Source organism: Glycine soja, chromosome 20 (assembly GCF_004193775.1).
Source record: "Glycine soja cultivar W05 chromosome 20, ASM419377v2, whole genome shotgun sequence".
In the NCBI taxonomy this organism is placed as follows: domain Eukaryota; kingdom Viridiplantae; phylum Streptophyta; class Magnoliopsida; order Fabales; family Fabaceae; genus Glycine; species Glycine soja.
In genome coordinates, this window is record NC_041021.1 from 2,461,511 (window position 1) to 2,473,053 (window position 11,543).

The 11,543-nt window shown below is 32.7% G+C and overlaps 1 protein-coding gene across 2 annotated transcripts; it reads right to left on the minus strand.

The window, feature by feature from the left end:
* Positions 1–6,457: 6,457 nt before the first annotated feature.
* LOC114402417 (putative E3 ubiquitin-protein ligase LIN) lies at positions 6,458–10,776 on the minus strand. Of its 2 annotated transcripts, none has more exons than XM_028364980.1 (7): positions 9,439–10,776; positions 9,206–9,326; positions 8,151–9,115; positions 7,877–8,024; positions 7,429–7,683; positions 6,993–7,302; positions 6,458–6,766 (listed from the first exon to the last, which is right to left on the minus strand). In XM_028364980.1, exons 1-7 carry the CDS (start codon positions 10,545–10,547, stop codon positions 6,642–6,644), a joined length of 3,033 nt encoding a protein of 1,010 aa, XP_028220781.1. In that variant the 5' UTR covers positions 10,548–10,776; the 3' UTR covers positions 6,458–6,641. The 2 variants fall into 2 exon arrangements, with proteins under 2 accessions (XP_028220781.1, XP_028220782.1); XM_028364981.1 differs by having other exon boundaries at positions 6,458–6,763; positions 9,439–10,775.
* Between the last annotated feature and the right edge of the window lie 767 nt (positions 10,777–11,543).

The window sequence follows — 11,543 nt, forward strand, 5'->3', positions numbered from 1 at the left end:
ATATTTAATACACATATAAATTTATATAATAAATTTTGTAACAATTAATTTAGATATAATAATATATTTTTTTACATATATAAATTATAAATAAAAATTATAGGTTTAATAAAAATTTATATACGTAAAAAATACATTATTAACAAAAATCTACTAATATATTTTTTGGTCTTATTATTATTAATTTTGATATAATAATATATTATTTTACATATATAAATTTTAAATAAAAATCATAGGTTTCATAAAAATTTAAATATATAAACAAATTAATTGTCACAAAATTTATTATATAAATTTACATATACATTAAGTATATATTAAAAATTTTAATATTATATGTAACGATATTAATTATTTTATAATATAATTTGATTATGGGGCATGCATGCACAAAAACTTGGGCTCACACTTGTAAAGTGACGTGTAACTGTTCTTAATATTCCTTAATTGTTATTGGCAGTTCTCAATTTTATATGTTTTTTTTTCTTTCAAATATATCATTTTTCTAGAAAATACTTTTTGGAAGTAAAATTTTTTTAGCATTCCAAAGAGTAATTTCCAGACGTGAAAATGCTGAAATTTTTACATTCCAAAATATATTTTCCAGAAGTGTTAAAATTTTAATACTCTAGAAAGTATTTTTTGAAAGGTCTCAGAAAGAAAAAAAAATGGACACCAATTACCTTTAAGTTGCTTTGTGTTGATATACCCACTTTCTCACTTTTTTTTAAAAGAAACCTAGCAAAAACAAAGAAATTATTAGATTTTGGAAGCATTAGTAGGAATATGAATTCCATGGATGCATCAATGCTCCAATCATAGTGATGACAAATCTTTCAAATAATGTAATCACCGAAACCATATCATGTTTGTTAATGAAGTTGTTCTTCCGGTTAAGAAGTGAAATTTTCACAACAGTGAGAAACACATCCAAGAGCTTAAGCTCTTTGTGACTACTATGTCACCATGATGAACTATCCCAAATTATGCAAAGGTTTCCCTTAAAAGCAATTTGGTGTCCTTTTTTTTCTTCTTAAAATTGGCTTCGGACAAGTACTTTCTGAAATAACACTTTCGAATAGTACTTTTTGGAATGTGTTAAGATTTTAATATTTTAAAAAGTACTTTTTGAAAAAAAATGGATATTTCTAAAAAAATATATATATATAAAAGGAAGATATATTAGTAAGTTTGGGAGGTTTAAATAACAATTGCCTCCTTAAGCAAGAGAAATATTGAAATAATAGTAACACGTTTAAAAACATTGTTTATTAAACATTATATTTTTTTACGATTTTACTTTTATTTAATGAGTTTTACTTAAAATTTTATGGTTTGTAATAAATTTAAAGTGTTAATTAAAAATGTTGGCTCCGTTAGTATAACAATTGAGGGAGAAGGAAAGAAAGTCTCGAAGAGAAGGGAAAAAGTAATATTTAGCAAAAGAAGAATTCATTCTATCTTATGATCATTATTATTTTTAATAGGGTTGAACAAGATTTGAATTTTTGAAAAAATAGAATGAAAACAAACTGAATCACTTTATAAAAATGATTTCAATTTTTCTTCTTCTTTTCAAACGAATGATAAAAGGTAGAGAGATGGAAAGGAGATAAAAAAAAAACTGGATTACTTTGGATAATGCTCAAAATGAGCAAATCTCACTTATGACATGAATACAATGTATCTTATATAACATTATTGGTTACAAGAGTAACTAACTTATAACTAACTAATTTGTAACTAACTAAACTAACATGTAACTAACTAAACTAATAACTAACTTGTAACTAACTAATGTTAGTAGTCTATATCTCTAATACCCCCGCAAGCTCCAAGTGTTAAAAACACTTCCAGCTTGAAAAAGATAATATATTTTCGTCAAAGAAAATAAAAATAAAGTCTGAAAAATTGGAATATAGCAAAACATGCCGAAAATACATAGGCAAAAACAGAAATTTAGAAACAAATCAAAATGTAGGTGCAGTCATGGTGCATATCTCCTAGAAATCATCGACCAACATTGACTTTCTCAATTTTCTTCCAAGAGTCCAAAGCAAGCATCAAAGCTCTCAAATCAGCAATCCATGAAATTATCAAAGCTTAACCACTAAACAGAAATTATACCTCAAAGTTTAACCACTTAGAGAATCAACAAGGTTTAACCACCAAGAGCTGAAGCCAAAACAATGCTTAACCACTCAAGACAGAAGCAAAACAACAATCCAATGCTTAACCATCCATGGCAAAAACTTAAACAATGCTTAATCACCATGGACAAAAACTTACATCAACATAAAGCATCAACAAATAGAAGAAGACAAAATTTGTCTTCAATGAGGACTTTTCACAAATACTTTGTGAACCAACAACAACCAAGACTTAACCATCCATGACAGAAACTAAAACAATACTTAACCACCATGGACAGAAGCTTAAAATCATCAAATCAAGCCTAAAAGGCTAAAAATAATAAGCCAAAGTCTTCAAAATCTTTAGAAGGATTTAATCACACACATTGTAGGAAAAAAAAACTGCCAGACATGAAGAAACTTACTCTGGCTATGCAAATGCTTATTCCACCATTGAAGGATAAGGTGGTTCCATAAAATGCCATAGTTAAGAATGCTTATTCCACCTAGAATTAAGAAAATGACTTTGAGCAGGCGAGAGAAAAAAAATGAGAGAGAGTGGTAGGAACTTAATGTTTTCATATGGTGGTGAGATTGAAAGTGCTGGGAATTTGAACTCTGAGGGTGGTTCTTTTGAGGTTGGAGTGGAAGGAGGCGAAAGAGATTAGAAGAAAATTGAGGGTGAGGATGATCGAAACGGGAAAACCGTGACTATGGATGTTCCAACTGCTGATATAAGTGAAAAACAAGGATGTAGTAATGGAAGATTTGGGTGATAAAGGATGAAAGACTGGCTTTTTCAGATGTAATCAAGTATGGACGTGTACCAAAGAAGAATCATAGCATTATATTGGCCAGGAAAAGAAAATTTGAGGAAGAGACAAACAACTCATATGTTGGAGCAGAGTCAAGTACCCATGACCCAAGCAACGATGTTCATTAGCAGTATGCAGCAACCAAATTTGATCTCATAGTCTCAACATCTGAACCAACTTCAGCCGAAGCTCTGAACGAAAAAGATGAATGAAGCAGCGAAAAAATGGAGATGAAGACTCTGATACCATGATAAAGTTCAAGGTGGAGAGATGAAAAGAAGAGAAAAGAGAAACTAAATATTACTTTGGATAATATTCAAAATGAGTAAATCTCACTCATTACATGAATACAACGTGTCTTATATAATGTAATTGGTTATAAAAGTAACTAACTTGTAACTAATTAAACTAATAATTAACTTGTAACTAACTTATGTTAGTAGTCTATATCTCTAATAAACCGTTCAATTTTTAATCAAGTTTTTTTTTCTTCTTTCAAATCCCTAATTTTTAAAATCAAATATTAAATAAGTATATATTTTTTTAATAAATCAACACACCATGAAAAAAGGGTGTCTTGGTTAAATAATGGACGCTAGCTAGTGAAATCTTTTAAGATATATTTTTCCTTTCTTCTCTCTTCTCTTTGTTAAAGAAGAAAAGAATCCAAAATGCAAGTTCACAAAAAGTGAGGAATCAATTAGGATTTAGGAGTCATTTTGGATTTATCCTGAAAAGCATTTCTCTATTAGGCCTCTTAGTACAATCTTGTATCAACTATTTGGATTATGCGGATTCTAATGGAATCTAATATTTGAGCTTAATTATATTCAAACTTACACTTTAGATTAATGGTTTTCCACTATTCCCTTAACCATTTGAAATGTAGTGTCACTAGTGTGGTCCAATTCCATGCCTCAATTCTCGTACCGTCTACATTCTGGTGCAAAGAGAGTTTAATTTGAACGTGTTTGGTATATAAGGCTAGGCTTGCGTGTATATACGTTATTCTTCTTACATTGCACACATATGAGACATTATTGGAGACCAAGTACTGAGAGAGTAGCATGTGAACGAAGAATAATGGGGACCATGCATATTGATAAATGATAATGATTGGTCATGCATTTCATGCAAAATTTGAGTTTAGATTGTTGTCTTACTCTCTTCTTTGCTATCTATGCTTCTGTTTTTACAGTTTTCTTGATGGGGTTCCTATAATTCATATAAGGACAATGGAAGATACACTTGTGGCCAGCACATGGCTACACAACATGGAGTTTTGGCCAACCAAAACTCTGTCATTTGCTGCAAAAATTCAATGGAACCCAATTGGGTGAAGCTTAAAATGACAAGGAATAAGCGTAGCAAGACTAGACTTGGCTATATTAGAATTGGCTTTCAAGTTTCAAGGACAATTCTCATGTTGATTGGTGAATCACCCTAATCATGTGCAATTTTTATCTTCCCCGTGAGGGGCATCGTAATTCGTAATGAAAGAATGATTGTTAATTAGTTAAATGTGTATATAGTATATAGTTATTACCGTACATATTCGTTAACATTCTTCCATTGAAAAAATGACACATGGTATCATCATAAACTTGACACTAAATCAACACGAGTGGTAATAAATGCAGTATCTTTAATTTAAAGTTTCAAGAATTTTATGGATGAAACATAATTAAGAAGAAAAACTCGATTAAAAATACTTAATTAATTTCTTTGACAAAAATTAATCGTTAACAAAATTCATAAATATTCCATCATTCACGCCAATGTTATGTTGAACAAATAAAGTTGACACTAGACTGATTTTGTTGCTCTAATAGATGGGACATTCACTTAATGGGTGAAAAACAGTCAATATCAGTAAGCTATATAAAAACTGATTGAACAAAACTTGCTTTGTCTTTATATGTATGGGAACTTAGCATTACATTTGATGCCAGGATTTATCAATGGTACCAAAGGCTATATGGATAGAGCCAAAACATCAATGCATAGATGACGTGGGACTTATTGACCTGTGTTTCAGCGATGCATGGGTTTTGTTTGGCCTGAAAGTCTGTAACATTGGAATCAAAGTGGCACAAAAACTTTTTAATTAAGCTCTACATATTTCATTTTCTTCTGAATATGGTTTCTTACTGTATATTCCTTCTGCCTTTATAAGAAACAGATAATATTAATGTTTTTAACACTGTTATTATATATTCCTTATAAAAAGGATAGGAAATAGTAGTATTATGTTTTGGCATGGATTTATTTATTCTTAAAATTGATTATTTTACTCAATCACTGACGTTTTTCATTATGCATGTAACAGATCTTAAATTTAATTAAAATTATAGTATCACATAAGAATTAAATAATCAATAACTATCATATCAATAAATCATTGATTTCAGTGGTACTAGACTTGATCCTCTTAAGTAAAGTCTCAATTGAAATCGGTACTAGACTCGATCCTCTTAAGTAAAGTTTCAATTGAAATCTTGTGAATGACAAAAAAAGTGATTAAGAAAGAGACCCTACCAAAGATGGTTAGTCAGATTATTTAATGAAAATTAGTCATCAATAAACTGATGGATACTCTATAGTCCACACTAATTGTCACTTAAGTTCAATTATCAGATTTCTGTTATTGTAAAGGATACGTAAATTTTACTGTCTTTGTTGAGGGTTGCATTTTTTACTGGTCTTGTAAGGCAATGTATCTTCCTCTAATCTAAAATTTTACATAAAACAAAATCAATAACTCAATCCCTTTACATAATGGGTGAGACTCATTTGACAGTTAGGCTAAATTTGTGGGAAGAGTCACGGTTTGATCCCACAAAATACACCTTTAGAGAGGGGTGAGGAGTCTTATCCGAACAAGATTGATTACGAAATATTTAAAAAATAAAAACTCAATCCTTTGATCAGGTTGACTACTAAATACTAATCCAAGTTCAATATGTACTTGCTTATGTGTGTATGGCATGGATTTAATATTTAAGTTACTATAAGCTTAGAAAAACTGTTCACCCCACCGTGAAGCTGAGCGATCACATCACATCACAATTCCACACAATTACACATCCAACTATGTCCCAAATTGTTCTGTCCTGTTTGTCTGTTATTCTAGGTGGACAAGATCTTTTTCCTTAAGAGATTCTTTTTCCTTATAGAGATGAGGGTACTTTACTCAGTCAGAGTCTATAGAGATGCAACCGCAGAACCAAGCAAGAGATAAATTTGTTATCCCTGTAAGACACTTAGCAAAAGTGCCCCTCTTTTTCATCATCTATTTTGTCCTCATTCCTTTTTGTTTTAAGGGGTGAGACACTGACATAAGGACAAATTTTGAAATCTAGGAACAAAACGATAATAGCGAGATCAATGCACAACTACTTGTATTGGATACTCTTTAGCACCTAAGATCTTTTAAGTTTTTTTTCCCCGTTTTTGTAGTTTTCTTTCTTTTGCTGAACAAGGTTTTCAGGTTGTGAAATCATAAGCTATCATAAAATGAAACAAATATATTTTGGTAGATTTTGTTAGAAACAATTCCATTCAAAGTTTCAAACTAATCAACTATACAAACTCAAGGGTGATTACTGATTACAATCACATGTACATAAAAGACAAATAATGAACACACACTGAAGAGTTCAAACAATGGAGTTTTGCTTTTCATTGGTTTTTATTGCAAGCTGCTTTTGGAGATGATTGAAATTAGCTCATTGGAAGTCCACGTCACTAGAGAGAGATTCTGGAGATGTTTGAGTGAGTCTTTATCTAGTGATGATAGGAAAGAGACACATCCTGCTAAGAGTTTGCCAAAAGAAAGGACAAATGAAAAATGAAGCTAGTGTTAAACAAGGATACAAAATTCTAATTAAAATTTAATCAATTTATAATAGTATATTCTGAAGGCCCCCTTTTTCTTATGATGCCAAATCTAACAGTTTGAGAAAAAAAAACTAAAACAACTTATTCTTCTAGGACAATTTTGGCATAATTCTGAAAATGGCAAAAGTTTCAGAGTTCATACCTGAAATTTTTACAAGGCATAGCAATGAATATGAAGCCAAGACTCTTGCCTCAACATCCTTGTCATAATTCAAGTATTTTAGCAACAATGGCATGAGGATTGATAATGCCATTGGTGGAAGCTTTCTATCATCAACTAAGTGAAGGTAGCTGCTCATCCATGAAATTGTTACAAGGCTAGCTCTTGCTAAACTTGGAACTCCATTTGCTGCAGAATCTGAAAGTACACTTAGTAAATTCTTATTTCCACTTTTCAACAAGACATTGGCTGCTGTTCTTCGCCAACTTTCAGCTTCATCATCCTCTTCATTCTGGTCATCAACACATAACTAATCAATAATTTCAATAGCAAGTAGTACTAAAAGCAATTCCTGTTCTGAGATCTAGGGACATGAAATTTGACAATTGCATAATTATAATCCAAAGGCAAAGATTACCTTGTGAGCTGAATCATAAACAACAATTTCCTTGCCATAAGAGGAATCTTCTAAGCAATTTTCTTGGAAGCCAGCTTGTTGTAGAAGAGTTCTTTCCATTAATGATTCTCCTGTATAAGAAAAGTGTCCTGCTAACAAGAGTAAAGCTCTTGCTGATTGTTCTTGTATTTTGTCATTACACACTTGACAATTTAAAGCAGCCACAATTGCCTCAATTGCTTCTGCTCTATATAAGCTCTCTTTGAAAGGATCTTCCTGCAACACAACTGCTATTCCATTCATGAACTCTTCAAGATTACTAAAATCGATTTATTATATAGCTAATGGATTGTTAATTAGAGTAAGTTTTTGATTTTGGAAACAATTAGTTATACAATAACTTGGAAAATTATTCACCAGACAATAAGTTAATATTTCCAGACATGGATTAGTAAGTGGAAGGAATTACCATAATATCAAACAGCAATAATACCACTGCAACCAAAGGGCATTCTTCAGGTGGAGCCCTCTGAAGGTAGATGAACAGAATGTGCATTGTGTTTAGGCCACCCCATCCATCTTTAAGTCCCCTCAAGAAATTTAAAATCTTGGTAGTTCTGACATGATTTCAGAAGACTATCATATCAACACTTTCTGATAAAAGTGAGGAAACAAAAGAAAAGAAGGAAAAGAATAAAGAATAAACAAGATATCTAGGAAAAGTTAGGTAATGAAGTGCATACCTATCAAGGTATAGTAACTCAGCTAGCACAGAAAAGGCACATCCACTGCAATTTTTACTATTGCCAAGAACGATGAGTTCTAGTAAAGAACTCTTCTTTATATTGTCAGCTAGAAAACTCCGGCAGCTTTCTTCAGCATGAATGCAACTATAAATGATAAAAGCAGCATTGTTTCTCTCATGGATTTCTCCTTCTTCAATTCTTTTCATAAGAAGGGTCAATCCACCAAGTGAAACAACCTGCCTAGCATTCTCTAAATTCCTATCTTCATCGAAACCAGTAAGAAGTTGGTCCAGAAAGTAAATTGCAGCCACTTGAGGATTGCATTGTACTGTGAAGAGGGTCAGCACTTTGTCTCCAAATTCTAACACTCGAAGTACTAGTGGCACCCATTCTGGTGATAACATCTGTTTTGCTTGTGGCTTTAACAGATAAAGCAGAACTGCAGCTTTTTGAAATAGGCCAGTCCTTCTTAGAAGTCTCACAAAGATTTCTAGTCGTGGATCCGAGTTCAGCATAATTTGTCTAATTGCATCATTCCTTCCTACTAATTCTGCTAAAACTGATATAGCCAATTCTAGAATTTCATCTTCACTTGAGGCAAACAATACCTCAAGGATAGCCTCAACCACACTAGACTGTGACAGTGCTTCTTCAATTAGAGGGTCAGCATGAGAGTTCAACCATGCTTTGGCAATCACACGAATTGAGAATTCACATTCACTTAATATATCTGATGAACATATAGTTGTAAGAGCTCCAACAAATTCACTTGAAAGGACAGTTGTTTCATTTCTAAATGAAGCATTGCAGGATGTGTAGCTGCTGTTCACCAAGCTTTCTGCTTGCATACTCCTGCAAGAAAAGCATTGAAAATTGTCCAATCTCTGTGACCCTAGCCTTATTTCAGCATAACTCTTGTCAATTGACCTTGATGATCTTCCTAGGTATATTGTCTCTTCTTTCTGTCAAAGGTGAGAAATAAAATGAAACTATTAGTTTGAAATGCATACCAATATTTTAAATCTGCTATGAATGAAGACACTAAAACTAACCTGAAGTGAACTGCAGCTGTATTCATGATTCCTTGAGCTCCATCTAATTGTCAACAATCCATTTTGTTCAGCTAGAGGGGTAGGTTTCATCTCTAGTTTGGGGCCAAATACTTCCTTGTATCTATTGCAACAGCCAAAGCACAGAAAACACATAACTACCATATACTTGATTTGTTTCTTGTGAAAAGATAACAAGAGTGGACAAGTAAATGCAAGATGTCCATGTCACTTACAAGTTTGTGTTGATAGAGGAATGCAAAACAAAAGAATCTGAAGACATTTTTCTTGATGATCTGCAACTTGGTCTTGAAGGCAAAGAGACAATAGGAAGAGGAGGCTCATTAGCCCCAACTTTAAGCCACTGCTTGTAATACAAAGCAAACATAGCAGTTCCTGTGTCCACCTTGTTACCATACACCTTGCTCAAGGTCTTCATTTTCTTGTCCTTCTCACCTTGACATTCACTTGAGGCCGAAACTGCGTCGAGCTCCTCGGCATACCAAATTTTAAGATGGAGAAGGTGAGGAAGGAACACATGCTCCCAAAGGTCAGGAAGCAAATAAGTCCTGGCCAAAAAAGGAGAGTCACAAAATACTTGCAGCAAATGCCTAGCACAAATCCTGTTGTTCTTCTGAAGCTTGTAAACTATTGCCAAGTAGAGCTGAGCACAAGCAGAGATATGGGAATTGGGTATTCCACAAGTTGAACCACTTTCCCTTGATGTTGTTCTAATTTTACTATTCAGTGAAGCAACTATGGTCAAAAGCTCAATGGAATTCCTCAAGCTTTTGATCTTCATATCTTTCTTTGTCCCTTGATCCTGCACCAACTTGTCAATATTCTCCATGCCTAGTTTCATGTTCACCAGAACCTCATTTTCTTCTTCCGATGATGATCCTGAACCGTTTCTTCTCCTTCTGACCAAGTAAGAATTGCACTTGTCCCTTACCATTTTCCTGAAACTATCATCTTTCACATATCTTCCAATGTATCCACTGAGGATAGCAACCACTGCTCTTGTGGCAACTTCATCCATGGGGGGTCCCACAACAGTTCTTGGTGGTGGTGACACCAATGAAGTTTCAGAAACTGAACCAACAACAACCCTTTGAGTATTGGAGTGAAATGGCCAAGACCCTTTTCTTGTCATGGACTTGTCTATGCTTTTGTTGGAGCAATCAACAAAGCTTTTTCTGTCATTGCATAGGTGTAGAGGGAGTGAGTTTAGTATTATCTCTGGTGTTGGTGGTGAGAGTTTGAGCTTTGGCTTCAAAGGGTTGTTGTTGTTAGGGGTTGTTTGGTAGAAGCCTTCGTCTGTGAGGAGTTCTCTGAGGGAAGTCATCTCTGAAGGGTGGGAATGAGAGGGTGACAAATTTCACATTCTTAGAATTCGGAGCCAACAACAAACAAGGAGAGCAGAGAGACAGCTAGGTATAAGAGTGGAGACAGTGAAGGGACTTTTAGGCACAGAAATGAAGACAAAAAAAGTGTTGTGTTGGGTTAATCATCAATCATGGATGGCGAAACTTTTAAGGTCTTTTAACTTGTTAGTTTGTAGGTTGTAACATTCTGTGTATGAAGGCTGAAAACAGTTAGGACATACCCACCGGTTCAACTCGGTTAAATTTGATACTTTTATTTGATTTCTTCCACATTTCTATATCGAGACATTCAAACCGCAATTGTTTTTTTTAAGGCGTAAACAAATAGAGGAGAGTAGGTAAGATGCAAAATCAAACTCAAATCAAAGCTGGTAATAATAGTATTTATTTAGTGATTATGATATTAATGTGAAGTAACTCGAATTAAAAGTAATGATTAAATATTGATTGAAAACCGTGAGGGTAATTAGTAATTTTTTTTTTAATTTCTAATATGATTTATTTCAACAAAAACCCTCCCAGAATGCTGTTATAATTTTTATCTAATGTCTTCTATATTTGAAAGTCTAGTTAAATAAACTCATCTAAAGATGTAATCTCTTTCTACATTTATTTTATAAAACTTAAACTTGAAATTATACATTAAAAAAACCCCTAACTTCTTCTCCGTCAAGGCCAAACAAATTGATAAATAATTGAAATAATTGATAGTGTGAAAGAAAGAAAAGTAGAAAAAAGACAAGATAAAATTAGTAATAATTATATAAAATAATATGCTAAGGTTTATATTATTGTTTTTTTATTTGGAAAAATTTAACACGGTATTAAGGGGGCTTACAACATGTACATATCCTATTTCACTAATTGAGTTAGACCTTGTTAATAGTAGGTTTATACTATTTTGTGTTAATGGACACATAACAAAAAATTAAAATAAATATTTATTATATAAATTA